Source organism: Podarcis pityusensis (genome assembly GCF_964106645.2).
Source record: "Podarcis pityusensis genome assembly, chromosome: 11".
Lineage (NCBI taxonomy): Eukaryota > Metazoa > Chordata > Lepidosauria > Squamata > Lacertidae > Podarcis > Podarcis pityusensis.
In genome coordinates, this window is record NC_138036.1 from 18125684 (window position 1) to 18142070 (window position 16387).

A 16387-nucleotide genomic window follows, 5' to 3' on the forward strand; every position below is an offset into this window, starting at 1 on the left:
ATGTTGCTTTTGTTTCAAACATTGCAAGCTTTGGATGGGATGGAGGGTCTCAGGAGGTGGCAAAGGGATGCTCCCAGAGTTGTTTGGCAGGGCAGGAAGCCTTGAGTAAAATTTAAGATATTGATGGATGCCAAAGAAGGAGGGGGACCTGCCCTGCCAGACCTTTAAACTTTGCTGTGAACCATCTGCTTTTTGCTGGTTGAGAGAATGGTTGCCTTTTGAAAACACTGAAGTGTTGGACAATGGCAGATGAAGTTGATGGACTATATGGAATTGGCGGAAATGACTGGCAAGATCCGAGACCAGGGTGAAGAGTCGGTGGAAGAAGACTGGAAAAAGTTTAAAGACTATTTATAGAAATATTGTAAAATTAAGGAATGTTAGAAAAATGTTGGAATGAAAATATATGGCTTTAGCAGAAATGTCATAAGGAATTAAGTATAAATAGACCAATAGAAAATTAAAGGAAAAGTATGGCAAGAATGTGTTAAGATAATTATAGAACAGAAAACAGAGTAAGATGGAAAGGAATTGCTGAAACAAATAATAGAAGTGGAATACAAAAAGGGAGGTGGGAGAAGGTCGCTGGAAATAAGTGAATGAAATATAAGATATTGAAAATGTTTGAGGTGTTTTTAAATTGTTTTTGCTTGTTTTTGTTTGTTTTGTTAGTCCATGTAGCATTTTTGTATTGTATTTGCATTGTTTTTTCTTTTTTTTTCTTTTCTCTTTTTTTGTTTGCAATGTTGTGTTGGAAATGTTAAAAAAGTAATAAATATCATTTTTTTAAAAAATATATATATATATATAAATTCAATAAATAATAATAAAAATAACAGCAGGATTGTTATAATAAGATCGATACAGATTCTGGTTCCAAACCAGCAATGGGAACACACTGGGTGCAAAGTTACACAGGTGTGGGTACACAGCCTTCGAATTTTCTCCAACTTGAGCTGTTGGTTTCAAAGAACAGGATGGAACCATGTTCCCTGATAATGGGCAGGGGTTTTATATGGGTGTTTTTTTTCCCCCTTTCCAAAATAAAAAGACTCAAAAGCCATTATGCAAGAGAGTCGTTCCAGAATCTGCCTGCCTAGTCTTGTCGCTTCACCATGAATGCTGCTGTCAACTGGCAGCTTCTGATTTCTCAAGACAAAAATACCAAAGGAAAAACTGACATTTCGTATAAAGGATAGTCAACAAAAGTAACTTGGTCCCATTGTAGAAAAGGACATTGTTTTGTTTTCCTCCCAACAGGCATCACCAGACTTCCATGCTCACGGAAGAATTGTAAAATATGAGATATTGTGGGAAAAGTTAGAGGAACCTACTGAAACACATCGCAGTGACATAAGCCCCACGTTGAATAATTGCACCATTTCCCTTGGTAACTCATCTTACAAAATCAGCGTCTTGGCAAGGAACTCTGTGGACGCATCTCATCCTGCTGTGATTGTCATCTCGGCAGCTGAAGATGATGGTTTGTACAGCTAAACTTGTTCCAGTGTGTGTTTCTTCCTTTTGTCCCAATGAGATAACGTTATGCCTACCAGATCTGAGAAATGTACGAGAACCCCTGTACACCTAGAACTCCACCTTCTTTAATTTTCCTTTGGGGAACTGTTATGACTGTGCAAATACAAACATTGGGCTTCTGGCTGTCTTGGAGTTCACTCAGAAGTGGGGTTCTTAATCCTGTGCATTAAAATACTAAATCGTGTGGTTTTTCTCCTGCCACCACATCCCAAGGAGATGGGTAACACTTCCTTGCTAAAAAAATCAATTTTGTATTATTTTTCTTACACGTACACATGGGGTTGTAACAGATTTAGTGACTGGTTATGTGTGAGCCAAGCTGTGGTTTACAGAGATGTTAAATGAACCCAGCTTCCTCTTCACCTCATTCACTCCCTCTCATCTCTTGTCCTGAGTGGTTGAGAGGAAGAGTTTGAGAGGTCTTGTTTCCAAAGCACATAACATCCACAACCTGCTGTGTTGTCTGGAACCAAAACTGCACTCAATGTCAATTGTGGTTAAATTTGAAGAAGCTATCTTCAGAAAAAAAGTATCAAGTAGGTTTGCTTTAAACCAAGAGTCAGCAACATTTTTCTGATGGGGGCCACATTTCCTTTGAGGGCAATCTGTGCTGTAATCACAAGTGAATAAAAGTGACCCCCTACTTTCTTTCTGCTGCCCCCTTCTCTTTGCTACTCCTTTCTTCTTATTTTTTCACTTCCTAGTCAAATGCAGGAATTGGGCCAAAGCCTTAGGGCCATAGATTGTTCACCTGTGTTTTGAGCTAACCATTGCTAATGTTAACCACAGTCTCTCTGGACAACATGATAAACCATGGTTAAAAGCAAGCAGCAGTGAAAGCTGTAGAAATTCGGCTCCTGGCCACACAGTAGTAGGAGAAAGGGATGAGCCCGTGACTCAGTGCAGCTCATTCACATGCTAAGTTTGACATTCAGATGTGGTCATTATCTCGTTAGTTTGTCTAACCTGATGGAACAAAATACTTGAGTTTGCAACTTTTGGCTCTCCATGTTGTGATATGCGCCTTGCTTCCTTGAGTTTTCCAGGGACAACACTACAAAGTTCAGTGTCCTTTGGATGAGATAGCACTCAAAGCTCTTAACTAATGCTACAATATGCTGCTTTTTAGGAAACATGAATTGCAGCATGGAAGACACACAGAATAACACAGAACATGGCATTTATATTGCTTGGCAGTCTCAAAGCAGGTTTGATGGCTACGTCGTAGACTGGTGCAACAACCCAAAGTCCCATCTTTGTGACTTTCAGTGGAAGAAGTTCGGCCCCAATGACTCCAGTGCTCTCATTACACGTGGTAGGAACAGCATACCATTGTCATTGAATGACTAATTCTTGAGCTGAAGAGGAATTGAAACTTCTTATAACTTTGTTGCTCAAGAGCACACTGGCAGTTCAGCTACGGCTGCGCCTGGAAGAAAGTGATTATCTGGATCCATTTTATTCTTGGTCTTACTTGGGGACAGAATTGGCCTTGCCTGGTTAGATGGATGACTTTTTCCAGGAGAAAAATGGGGGTACAGTGAGGAAGCTGTCAATTTTTATCAATAACTCAGTGGTGTGTGTGTGTATACACACACATACACCAACCATTGACTGCAGTATTCCCTTGGATTGTCCCCATAGGTGGGGGGCAGAGGGCTTGATAGGGATGGTTCCAGAGAGTAGCATTTGCCCCCTGGCAGTTTAACTACAGGGTGTTTCAGGGCATCATATTCTCCCCAATGCTATTTAACATCTGCTAGGGGAGTGGTCATAAGGTCTGGAGTAAAGTGTATTTTTCTGTAACATCTGAGTCAGGAGCATGTCCTGAACTGCTTCCTAGATGCAATAATAGGCTGGATGAGGGCTAGCTAAATGAACGCTGAGAAGACAGAGATCTTAAGGGTCGGTGGTTCCCAGGTCCAAGAATTCAAATGTCTGCCTGTGCTGGATGAGGTTGCGTTCCTTCTGCTGGAGCAGATACATCGTTTGGGACAGGGCTTTTTTGTTAGCCAGAACTTGCCAGAACTCTGTTCCGGCACCTCTCAGGTGGGTGCCATTGCCATTCTAAGAGAACAAGGGAGGTGTTCGTGGTGAGTTTTGGCACCTCTTTTCCTAGAGAAATAGCACTGGTTTGGGAGCAAATCAATCATTATTAGAGGCCCAAGTGACCTGTGTGGCGTGCAGATCTTTAAAAACTAGTGCATGTGTAGTTTGATGAACCACTCAGTACTCTGGTTTCATATTTTGCAGTAGCTGTAGCTTCTGAACCAAGTGCAAGGGCAACCCCACTACAGTAAACTAAATGTGAGGTTTTTGATGCCTGGACCACCACGGGAGAGGCTATCCCTCTCCAGGAATGGGTGCAGCTGTTGTTTCATCCATATATCTGCATAAATTGTTTTATTGTTTTTTAAGAGTATCAAAATATGGTTTAATTGTTCTTAGGGTTTGCTGAAATAACTTGATTGGTTCCAGAAGTTCTGTTTTTTGTGTTTTGGTTTTGTCTTGCACGCTGCACTTTGATGGCTTGATGCTATGACGCGGTGCATACATCTATTGAATAATAATCTGTGAGACTTGATGTATATTTATGTATATGAATGGGGGAATGTGAGAGACAGCTGAAGGGAGAATGGACACAAATTCCTCATCTGCAAAAACACATCCAGTTTCATCTCATTCCTATTCATTCCATTAATTAAATATCACATCCTTCAGTTGATAGTTTGCTCTGTTCAGTAAATGCAATCTGACTTCAATCTCTAATTAGAGATACTTACCTGAAATGTATTATGTTCTAGATGCTTTCGAATCTCATGTGAGATACACTTTCCGGGTGTATGGGACTATAGATGATAGAGCCCATTTACTGGAAAAGAAGACTAAATATCTTAACGAATCAGGTAAGCCAGTGGTGATGTTTGACTACATTGAAAATGATGCGCTGAACAAGTCTTCTGAAAACTACCATATTTTTCGCTCTATAGGATGCACTTTTTCCCCTCCAAAAATTAAGGGGAAATGTGTGTGCGTCCTATGGAGCGAATGCAGGCTCCTTGGCTTCAGCGATAGCAACTTGAAGCCTCCGAAGTGCAGAGGGAGCGCTCCCTCCGCACTCCGCAGGCTTCAGGTTCCTTTCGCTGAAGCCTGGAGAGTCTTGCTCTCCCGGCTCCAGCAAAAGGAACCCGAAGCCTGCGAAGCACAGTGGGAACTCGCGCTGCGCTCCGGAGGCTTCGGGTTCCTTTTGCTGAAGCCGGGAGAGCAAGCCTCTCCTGGCTTCAGCAGAGAGGGAGAGCTGCGCAGCGCCCCTTCAGCCAAGCGGGAGGAGAAATGGAAGGGGCTCTGTTTCTCCTGCTGCTCGCTGAAGGGGCACTGAGCAGAGAGGGGGAGAATATTTTTTTCTTGTTCTCCCCCTCTAAAACAAGGTGCGTCCTATGATCAGGTGCACCCTATAGAGCGAAAAATACAGTAGTTCTAGAGCAGTGGTTCCCAGTAAGTACTGTGGACCCCCTGTTTTTTTTCAGAAGCCAAGCAATGGACATGTTCCAGTGCGCATGGTGAGTTGTATCAACACTGCTTGCTGGGCAGAAGATAGACATATCTGTCAGGTTTGTGTGTGAAGAACCCTGCTATTTGGCAAACAATGCCCCTGGTGTTGTAACCAAAATAGCTGCGGCTATGTCCAAAGTGTGCCCATGGCCACATAGTTAGCAGGAGGCCACGGTCTCTGTAATTATTATAACAGGAGGCAAAGTCCAAAGGAGCTGGGTCACTCAGTAGAAAGCCACTCCCGACCTAAAGAGGGGGGGGGTTGCGGGCTCACGCCCCCATCTACAATCTCGCGGGGCTGGCGTCAGCCCCGTGGGACTCAGGGATTCCCCTGTCTCATTAATATTCATCGCCCTCAGCGCCAGCCAATCAGCTGTGCCCTCATCTTGTGCCCTCCATCTTTCCCAACATCAGGGTCTTTTCCAGGGAGTCTTTTCTTCTCTTCTCATGAGGTGGCCAAAGTATTGGAGCCTCGGCTTCATGATCTGTCCTTCCAGTGAGCACTCAGGGCTGATTTCCTTAAGAATGGAGAGGTTTGATCTTCTTGCAGTCCATGGGACTCTCAAGAGTCTCCTCCAGCACCATAATTCAAAAGCATCAATTATTCGGCGATCAGCCTTCTTTATGGTCCAGCTCTCACTTCCATACATCACTACTGGGAAAACCATAGCTTTAACTATACGGACCTTTGTTGGCAAGGTGATGTCTCTGCTTTTTAAGATGCTGTCTAGATTGCCTTTATTTATTGCCTTTATACCCTGCGTTTTCCCCATTGAACTCAAGTTAGTATGCAAGAGGCTATGAAGTGGCCTCTAGTCTATGTGCTACCCGCTCCCCAAAGAAACCCTGTTTAGTTTCAGCCAGGTCGCTGCATGGTGTGCCTTCAGACCACTGTATGGTCTGATGTTGTAAAACAACAGAGCTTCTTAGCAGAAAGAAACTTGAAAAACAGGGTCTAGGTGAAATCCTGGGGTTTTTTTAAGAGTGTGTATGTTTTGGGAAACAGGGCCGAGATGACTATTCTGCACAGTTCTAAAGATAGTGAGGACTTCTGAGAAAGATTTGGCTCAATTTCTTTGTGTCCTTTTAAACTGGTGATGTTCTCAAAATGCAAACTTAGAAATGGAAATCTGACCATGGAGCCAAGGTCAAAGATGAACAGTCCAAGAAGCACATAACCATTTTATCAACCTCCTTTCTTCCAGACCCAGCTCATGAGCCTGATAATCTGAAAACACATACAGTGACTTCCCATTCATTTACCCTAACTTGGGAATTTGATCATCTCAATGAAACCCACCCAGGATTTATCAGAGGTTACTATGTTTACGTGAAAAAGGAACATGGAAACTGCACATTACTTCCAGGTAATTGGTTCAACACCCAGAACGTCTTGTATTTGGGCAACACACCCATGTTTAAAACCAATAGGGGAGTGGGGCTATGCTGTATCAAGTAGCCACTTCTCCATCATCATGTGTGGCCTCCCTCTGTGTCCACACATACAAGACCAACACGTTGAGAGGACTTCATGTGTCCCAGCTGATCGCTCAGGGTGCCAGATCACATGGAAGGCTTTGTGTCAGTGTTCAAAACTCCCATTGCTCTAGCCACATTTTGTGACAGGGAATTTCATTAGCGCAAGCAGATGCTGAGCTCTGGGTGCAATACTGCACCGAAGATTTCAGATTGAAACTGCAGAGTGGAAGGAAAGGAGGACCTTTTTCTGCCTCCCCACTTCCAGCTACTCTCTGAAGACTGAAGAAGAGAGCCTCTTAAGAATATTAGGGGGGTGGGCAGGGGAAGGACTAGACCACAGTTCATTAATTTTCAGCTTTCTATTCTTGTTATAAAAAAGCACACCTAGACAGTCCGATGTTGCGCCCATAACCTAGCTTTAAGGTGCCATTTAGCTCCTAGCTTTCACAGTTTCTAACACTGCTTTGTGTGCACAGTTGTACACACCTCCTTCCCTGACAGCAGTGTTGCTAACACTTTTATGGGCAGTGGAGGGTCACAGTGAGTCTGGGGCTGCACACATGCACTGACAGGAATGTCGGATTAGCTCCTCTGGTGTGCCCATGTTGTGCCCTGATCCTGCATTTCTTTGATCTCACACCATTCAGGTAAACACCACTGTCAGGTAGGGGCGGTTGCACAGCGCTGCCCTACTACCATGCTCCCCTTTCTGCAAATGTTTACACCACATGCTCAGCTGCCAGGGTAGGGTTTACTTGGTGCATGGGGTGGGGTACTCTGTGCAGTACTACTCTCACACTGCTTTTACACATGAGTATGATGCTTGAATAAGGTGCAGCACGATTACTACGTCAAATGTCATTTAGGAATTGGTAGAAGGGGGAAAATGTGGTTGTGTTATTGTTTTTCTAGAAACAAGAGATCTACCACCTGCCCCAGGTACAAAATTGTGTCTTGGTTCAGGGGTGGGGTGTGCATGGGCTTAGAACAAACAGGACACCTCTGATCACCTCTGATCACACAGTCTCTTACAGTCCTGATTTTATCCACCTCCCTGATCAGTCTAATTTGAGGATGGTGGAAGTCTTTTCGCTGTTGCTGCTGTTAAACCATTGGGAGTTCAAAAAACTTACTTATTTACTGCAAACAATCTGGAGCTCTATCTCTGGATGCCAATATACTTTCTATTTTGCCCTGAGTTGGCATGTATTTTTCTTCTACTGAGCTCTGTATTATAGGTGCTTTTTATGGTTTCATACAGTGTCAGTGAAAGGGCCACCTCAGTTATAAATGATGCTGCAAGGCCAGATCCAGGTGACTGGTAGCTGAATAGGTGGCCCAACATCAGCAAAAAGCATTGTGATTTTCATTTGGATTTCTATCATATGCACACACAAATCTACATTTGTGTGGCCCTATATTATGGAGATGATGAGCTTGTAGCCACCCAGCTCCCATCCTGCAAGACCATTGGCCAGGTTTACTGGGGCTGATGTGAACTGGAGTCCGAAATACACAGGCACCTCATTTCTTCTATATTGGGTGGCTACAAGAGCTTGAATGAAGAAAGGAGCTTGTTTACCTGCCATTGCCTTTGTTTTTGAATGCAGACCATCCAGTGCATTGCATCTATACCATTGAAGATCCAAATCTTAAGACTTTTACAGTGAGGAACTTGGAGCCCAGCACACATTATGAGGTTGGAGTTAAAGCTTACAGTGTCGGCTCACAAGCTCTCCCTAAGAACTTCAGACAAGTATTGACACTCTCTGATGATGGTAAGTCTTAATAGTCAATTTATTAAAGCAGGGGTAACTAATGCAATGGCTTCCAGATGTTGTTCCCTGATCATTGGGCACATTACCTGGATGATTAAATGTTACTTGCATATGTTAACAAGGCATTTATGTGTATGGTAATTGTGAGCATTCTCTCATTTTTAATCAGCTGCTGTGTTTTGACAATGTGAAGTTGTCTTTTATTGAGTCATAGCGGGAGACAAGTTTGATGTGTCCTTAGTCATGAATCCTGCCTTGATATGGAAGACTGATTTGTCTGCATTGGTGCCCTCAATATTTCACCTTTAAGAAACTCCCTCCATCTTGGACTCCCTTCTCTTTGAATGTTTCTAACCATGGTATCTCTCCCAGTAGTTCCTTAAACTTTTTGAAATCAGCCATCTTAAAGTCTATTGCGTGTCAATTCCACATCTAGCATGCATATTACACAACCACCCTTCCCATTTCCCTTGAATTTTATCTGGCCCTATTTTTCCCCCTGGTACTGAAAACCAATCTAAAATAACATTGGGTGATCTGGGCATCTGTTCCTAATACTGTTTATTTTTTTCTTCAACAGGAAATGGGTGGCTGCCGAATCTTCTGCCACTTGTGATTGTACCATCAGTGCTCCTACTTGCTGTGTGCATCTGGAAAAGTGAATGGTGAGTTTAGCACAATTCATTAAATTAATATTTTATATGTGAGGAGGGACCCTGGTCCAGTCAGGGTCTCTCCTCATGTGTAGGGGTGCCCCACATGTACAGTTCTTTCCAGTGAAGGTCCTGTAGCTCTGTAGCCCCCATGGCCCCCTCAGCATTTTCACTCAAAGTGTAGAGGGTTTGGTTGTGTGCTCTCCCTTCTATCATACCATTTCTCTAAAAGATGATTACAGTGGTACCTCGGGTTACATACGCTACAGGTTGCAGACTCCGCTAACCCAGAAATAGTACCTTGGGTAAAGAACTTTGCTTCAGGATGAGAACAGAAATCGTGCTCCGGCGGAGGCGGCAGCAGGAGGCCCCATTAGCTAAAATGGTGCTTCAGGTTAAGAACAGTTTCAGGTTAAGAACGGACCTCTGGAACAAATTAAGTACTTAACCCGAGGGACCACTGTATAATACTGCTGGTGCAGTGCCCTTCAGAAAAGAATGACCCAGTTGTGAGTGGATCAGTAAATGGGATAACAATGAAGTTAAAAACATAACACAGATGCTTATGTACATCAAACCACTAGTACCTCGCTTTCTTAAGTGATCCTTTCACCCTTTATGCATCATTCTCTTTTCTGTGTTTCCCACTGACCCCATTTGGGGTGTTGTATCTTGAAATGAATCTTTATTTGCATCAGCCATCGGCCATAGCAACAAAACAGCAGTGCAATATACAAAGAACAGAAATAAAACGTCAGTTATATAAAACATACTTTAGGGTCTTGAATCAGTCAAATAGTGGACCTTATTCCAATTGCCCCAGCTAAAAAGCTTGCAACCTTTGCTGTCATCTGCTCCTCCTGATCTGCCAGGGGAAAGGACACTGTGGCAGTGGCTGGGTGACCCGGAGTGGACAATAAAAGAGGGGTAATAAACTCATTCCTCAAGTCTTTATAAAGCGTGCAAGCCAGAAGGCAGCACCGAATCGGTGGTGCATGCCCATCTCCACAGGGACATAAGCGTTTTTCGTGTGGAATATGTAGGAATTGTCCCTCAAGTACAACCAAGGGCAATACATTCAATCTTGCGATTGAATTAATGTGTGGTGAATGGGACTTCTACCTGCTTGTGCAGCCCTTCTGCTCTTCCCTTCGTGGTGTGAATAAACAAACAAACCTAGAAGCTTCTGATTAATCATGGTTTCTTGTTTCAACCAAACTGGAAAACTAATTGCCAGCTTGTGTACAAGCCAGGGTTGGAGCCGGCTTGAGTTCCTGGCTTTTTCTAAAGCTGGTGTCAGACTGGTTGGACGCAGAGGAATGGGGAGGGGGGAGGAACCAGCTGGGGAGCCACTAAGGGAAGATGGCTCAGAGCCTGGACAGCTGCAAACCATAGTTTCCTGGTTTAGATGAAATGGGAAACGATGGTTAATTAGAGGCTACCTGGTTAAACTGTGGCTGAAGCAAAGGGGCTATGTACATGCACAAAGGCTTTTCATATCTTGGCTTATTAAGTTATGAGATGATCATTGACTGTAAACACATATATGTGCATGGTTCAGAACTGTGGTCATGGCCCAGGAGTGGGAGAATGAACAGCTCCTGTAACCCTAACAGGGTAAGTCTTAAGTGCTGCTTCAAGGCTTGATGCCAGTTGTGGTGCAGCAGCAGTTATTTTCTGCCTGGCACCTGGGTGATGTTGGGTCAGCAATGGGGAAGGGGAGAACCACATTCACCACCTTGAGCTCTTTGGAGGAAAGGTGGGGCAATAACAAACTTGCTTAGGCTGCCCCTGATAAGCCAGGTAACTTCAGTTACCTACTCTGAGCAGAGCAAGGAGGCTGGCACACAGCGTACCTGGGCAGGTACATTTCTAACTTTGTGGACAAACATGCCAATTGCATTTGACTGTTTCAGCTGATTCTCAGAAGACCATTGTGGATTTAGTTCTTTGACATGACAAATAACTTTATCACTGCTGTGTTTTAAGCAACAAAATAAGTTGCCTTTCTTGTCTTATTTTCCCCTCCCTTGCTTTTCTAGTGTGAAGAATTCATTGAAAATCCCCCATCCTGATGCAGCTCTTTTAAAGGTAAGATAAAATTAATATCAAAATCTGATAGTGGAGGACGATATAAACAGTGAGGCTGGCATAACTACTTTTAGGTGTGCAATGTGACTCTCTGCCCATCGTGCCCCTAAATCTGTTCAGGGGGTTTCAAACCTCCAAAGCAGATTTAGAGCAGGGAAGTTACATTGCACAGCTAAAAGTCATTGTGTTGGTGTTACCCTTCAGTTGGCTACAAGCCCTAAGCTGGTCATGCTTTTGTTTAATTGAATTCTAAAAACAATAATAATATTTTATTCTTTTTTCCATACAGAAAGTTACATTTGTTACTCAACAATTATATTCCAGTTCAACAAAACTAGGGACTTCCCCCTCACCCAACATCAATGTTGGGTTTCTAACCCAAATTACATACAATTCCATTTTAAGAAACACTTCAAACTCCACTGTGGTCTTTATTGTATGGGAAATAACTTTTTATATAGACTAGAAAAGGTTTTTCAGTCTTGTTTAAAAGATTCTAAAATCATACCTTTTGTCAGTTCCATCAGTTTTGCCACCTCTGCATATTCCAAGATTTTCATCAACCATTCTTCCTTAATGGAAATCCAATGAGAGTTAAGTCATGTTAAGTCCCACTGATAACACATCCAGCTGGACTCAAACATGCCTAACTGTTCCGAGTGTGTTGGACAATAGTGTGGGGGGCTCTAGAAACAAATATGCTAGCCCAGTGTTCCTTTTGCCCTACATACTTCCCTGAACTCTGTTTTTCCAGGGTTCTAAAATGCACAAGAGGGACGCGGGTGGCGCTGTGGGTTAAACCACAGAGCCTAGGACTTGCCGCTCAGAAGGTCGGTGGTTCGAATCCCCGTGACGGGGTGAGCTCCCGTTGCTCGGTCCCTGCTCCTGCCAACCTAGCAGTTCGAAAGCACATAAAAGTGCAAGTAGATAAATAGGTACCACTCTGGCGGGAAGGTAAACGGCATTTCCGTGCGCTGTTCTTGTTCGCCAGAAGCAGCTTTGTCATGCTGGCCACATGACCAGCTGTACGCCGGCTCCCTTGGCCAATAAAGCGAGATGAGCGGCGCAACCCCAGAGTTGTCCGCGACTGGTCAGGGGTCCCTTTACCTTTGCCTTTAAAATGCACAAGGAACCTCCTTGACTGCAGAAAGCTGCCTGAGCAAGTTGCTCTCTGTGAGTTGGAAGGTAATGAGAATGGAGGGGGAACAAATGTTTTAAATTCACGCTCGTCTACCACAGAAATGGAAGGAGTGGCTGGAGAACACTTTAGTCTGGATCCAGCCCATTCTTTTTTAGGGAGTGCTCTTTATCTTCTGCTTTATGAGTCTGGTTTTAATTTTCTTGCTTTCTGTAGATTCCACAGGTGAAGTCCGGACCCATGGAAATAAACGAGACCCCTCCCAGCAAATTACAGCTGATAGGAACGTATCCAGGTCCTGTCAGCAAGCAGCCTCCACTTCCAATTTTTGTGGAAAATTGGAGCTACTTTAAACTACAAGGTTGCGAGACTCTACTGTCACAAAAGGCAGCAAGCAAGAAACCCAACTTACCTTTGACATCTTACCAGCCGCTCGAGCGCTTTGGTTTTGGAAGCACCGCCATCAGCCACCCACCAGGAACGAGTCAAGGCGATTTAGACTTTCTCTCTCAAACAGAAGTGCCTCTCAGTGTGGGTTCTGTTGAATCCAGCCAGCCACTGGTTTACAAACCCCAGCTGCCCCAAGAATCCAAAGAAAACACACCTGGATCCGATGATGAAATGGTGTGTTTAACTGCTATACACTGTTGAGCTCTGTACAGGAGCTGTTTCTAGATCAATATCCTAGTCACTGAAGGTGGATGTGGTTCAGTCTTGCTGGCCACATGACCCGGAAAGCTGCCTGTGGACAAACGCCGGCTCCCTTGGCCTGAAAGCGAGAGGAGCACCGCAACCCCATGATCGCCTTTGACTGGACTTAACCGTCAGGGGGTCCTTTACCTTTTGTGGAAACAAACAGAGGTGGTGATCCTTACAAACATTCCTCCTCATAGTGCAAATGGGGACAGCACATCTCGTTGGAAGAATTTGCAAAGTGCTCTTTCTTCTGCTTTCTTCGGCTTGGTTCACACATTTAGGCCACGAACTTACGGTGCGGCAGAGAGAGATTTGGGGGCAGTTACTCTGATGCACCCAGGTCCCTGCTGGCTCCTTTTGGTCAGTGTGGAAAGAAGCAACTTTTTCTTCATTTTCTCTTCCATTCCACCCTTAATTCCTACTGAGCACAAAGGCAGGGAAATTAAGCATGGTATGGCTTAATTTTCATCTGGTATGGCTTCGGGGCTGATCCAGTTAGGGGAACGGGGAAGTTTTGGATCCTATGGATCCCAGGGCACTCTGTGTCAAGTCATTGCGTGGAGCTGGCTTGAGATTGTGGCTTTTTCTAAAGCTGCTGTCAAGGACTGGCTGAAGGCAGAGGAATGGTGGGAGGAACCAGCTGGGGAGCCACTAAGGGAAGGTGGATCGTATGCTCATCCCCTCCTCCCCCCCCCCAGTCCCTTTTCCTTTTGTGTTGTGTCTTTTACACAGAGAGAAGTGAATCCCTTTGCACTGATATTTGTATGCCAGTTTGGGAGTCTTTTGGTGGGTGGAAGAGCAGGGTAAAAATAAAATATTTTTAAAAGGTGTACCATTCTTAGGTCAAGATTTGCCTAATGAACCCCATCAGCAGAAGGCAAGGCCTTCCGCTTACGCAACAGGGCTTTCCCCTGTGCTCCCCCTGTATTGGCTGGGGGGGTGTTGTGAGACCCCCCTAGAACATGCAATGGAGGAGGGAAGGGGGCTTGTTCCATCTGGTAAACTGACATGCTTGCACAGACAGAACATTCAACATAGCGCAAGCTTGAATTCCACAAAAAGCATGCACGTTTCTAAGGAATTCAGCTGGAATTGCTTGCAACTTTTCAACAAGGCTGGTCCAGTCATACTGTATGTTTCCCAATTAAATTCAGTCCAGAACCAAGTTGCGCCTTACTGGTTTCTTTGCATTTAAATAATACCATTTGGGATTTCTTTAAATGTTGACTTAGATCGCGGACCGTTCTACTGGAGCCTGCAGGTCTTCAAATGCTTTCCACTTGAGTTGCTTTTGAAACTCTTTGAGAACTCCTCAATAGTTTCAAAAGCACTTTTCCATGTGTTGCAAGAAAATACCCATAAAATTCAAGAGCGAAGTGACACTGAGTGGGCAATCTTTTGGTTCCTGAGGAGTCTAATAGGTAAAGGTAAAGGGACCCCTGACCATTAGGTCCAGTCGTGGCCGACTCTGGGGTTGCGACGCTCATCTCGCTTTATTGGCCAAGGGAGCCGGCGTACAGCTTCCGGGTCATGTGGCCAGCATGAATAAGCCGCTTCTGGCGAACCAGAGCAGCGCATGGAAACACCGTTTACCTTCCCACCAGAGTGGTACCTATTTATCTACTTCCACTTTGGTGTGCTTTTGAACTGCTAGGTTGGCAGGAGCAGGGACCGAGCAACGGGAGCTCACCCCATTGCGGGGATTCAAACCGCCAACCTTCTGATCAGCAAGTCCTAGGTTCTGTGGTTTAACCCACAGCACCACCCGTGTCCCTAGGCTCACATAAGTAAGTTTTATTTGTATCCCTCCCTCCCTGGCTGAAACTGGGCTCAGGGCGGCTGACATCAAATCTATAACTGTGGTAGAAAATCAAGCAATAATTAAATTGCCTCCTAAAAAACAAGTCAGGGTCAAATTAAAATCAAATTAGATGGCTTTCCGCAGGATTAGGGTTGGGAACAGTAAATGCTCATCTAATTGGCCTCTCTCACCAGCTACTTTTCTTGCCCAAGTCATAGCCTCTCCAGGATGCTTTTCGTTTTGAAAGGAACAAAACAAAAATGCCTGCCCTTCCAGCTGTTGGAATCCTGCTCTCATTAGCCCCAGCCAGCCTGGGGACCAATGGTGTGGGATGATAGGAGTTGCAATAATAATAATAATAATAATAATAATAATAATAATAATAATTTATACCCTGCCCATCTGGTTGGGTTTCCCCAGCCACTCTGGGCGGCTTCCAAAAAAACATTAAAATACTGCAATACATCAAACACTAAAAGCTTCCTTAAACAGGGCTGCCTTCAGATGTCTTCTAAAAGTCTGGTAGTTGTTCTCTTTGACATCTGGTGGGAGGGCGTTCCACAGGGAGGGTGCCACTACCGAGAAGGTCCTCTGCCTGGTTCCCTGTAACTTGGCTTCTTGCAGTGAGGGAACCGCCAGAAGGCCCTCGGTGCTGGACCTCAGTGTCCGGGTAGAATGATGGGGGTGGAGATGCTCCTTCAGATATACTGGGCCGAGGCTGTTTAGGCCTTTCAAGGTCAGCACCAACACTTTGAATTGTGCTCGGAAACGTACTGGGAGCCAATGTAGGTCTTTCAAGACCGGTGTTATATGGTCTCAACAGCCGCTCCCAGTCACCAGTCTGGCTGCTGCGTTCTGGATTAGTTGTAGTTTCCGGGTCACCTTCAAAGGTAGCCCCACATAGAGCGCATTGCAGTAGTCCAAGCGGGAGATAACTAGAGCAGGCACCACTCTGCCGAGGCAGTCCACAGGCAGATTGGGTTTTAGCCTGCGTACCAGATGGAGCTGGTAAACAGCTGCCCTGGACACAGATTTGACCTGTGCCTCCATGGACAGCTGTGATTCCAGAATGACTCCCAGGCTGCGCACCTGGTCCTTCAGGGGCACAGTTAACCCAAACCTTGCTATACACCCCACAGATTCACTTATCTGTACAGTCGACTTCCTTGCTTTTTTGTGTGCTTTGTGGGTCACCATCGGCCATTTTTGAACAGAAACCAAGGGGAAAGAGAGAGAGTGGGGACCAAGATCAGACAAATCATAAGCAAAAGTTGGACCTATCAGTGAGCACAAGAGGTCTGACAAACCTGCTATTTCCTTTGGCTGTAGTGAGTTCAGGAAGAAACCATGGAGAGGGAAGGGGGAGAGATCAACCAAATCTTGCATTAGAATATGAACACTCATCTAATGAACCATTCATTGGAAATGCATTGTGCTTATAAAGCAGGAGCTGTGAATATCTTCAGTTTCCTAATTCATTATCCCAGCTACATCTGAAGTGGTCGTGGCTCAGGAGTAGTAGAGCATCTGGACCAATGTTCAACCCTTGGCAACTCCAGATAGGGAGAGGCCCCTGCCTGAGATCCCGAGCAGCTGCTGCCTGCCAGTGTGGTTAACACTGAACTAGATGGACCACTGGGTTTGACTCCCAGGTAAGTCA

The 16387-nt window shown here is 44.7% G+C and overlaps 1 protein-coding gene across 5 annotated transcripts in view; it reads left to right on the top strand.

The window, feature by feature from the left end:
- LOC308458005 (oncostatin-M-specific receptor subunit beta-like) overlaps window positions 1-14091 on the top strand; it is a 48848-nt gene extending 34757 nt beyond the window's left edge. For all 5 annotated transcript variants that reach the window (XM_080972470.1, XM_080972469.1, XM_080972468.1 and 2 more), the window contains 8 exons: window positions 1261-1483; window positions 2669-2854; window positions 4344-4445; window positions 6297-6458; window positions 8181-8348; window positions 8929-9013; window positions 11044-11092; window positions 12447-14091. In XM_080972470.1, the coding sequence (XP_080828596.1) occupies window positions 1261-1483; window positions 2669-2854; window positions 4344-4445; window positions 6297-6458; window positions 8181-8348; window positions 8929-9013; window positions 11044-11092; window positions 12447-12881 (1410 nt within the window). In that variant the 3' untranslated portion in view covers window positions 12882-14091. The remainder of the gene's footprint in view (window positions 1-1260; window positions 1484-2668; window positions 2855-4343; window positions 4446-6296; window positions 6459-8180; window positions 8349-8928; window positions 9014-11043; window positions 11093-12446) is intronic.
- Window positions 14092-16387: the final 2296 nt, after the last annotated feature.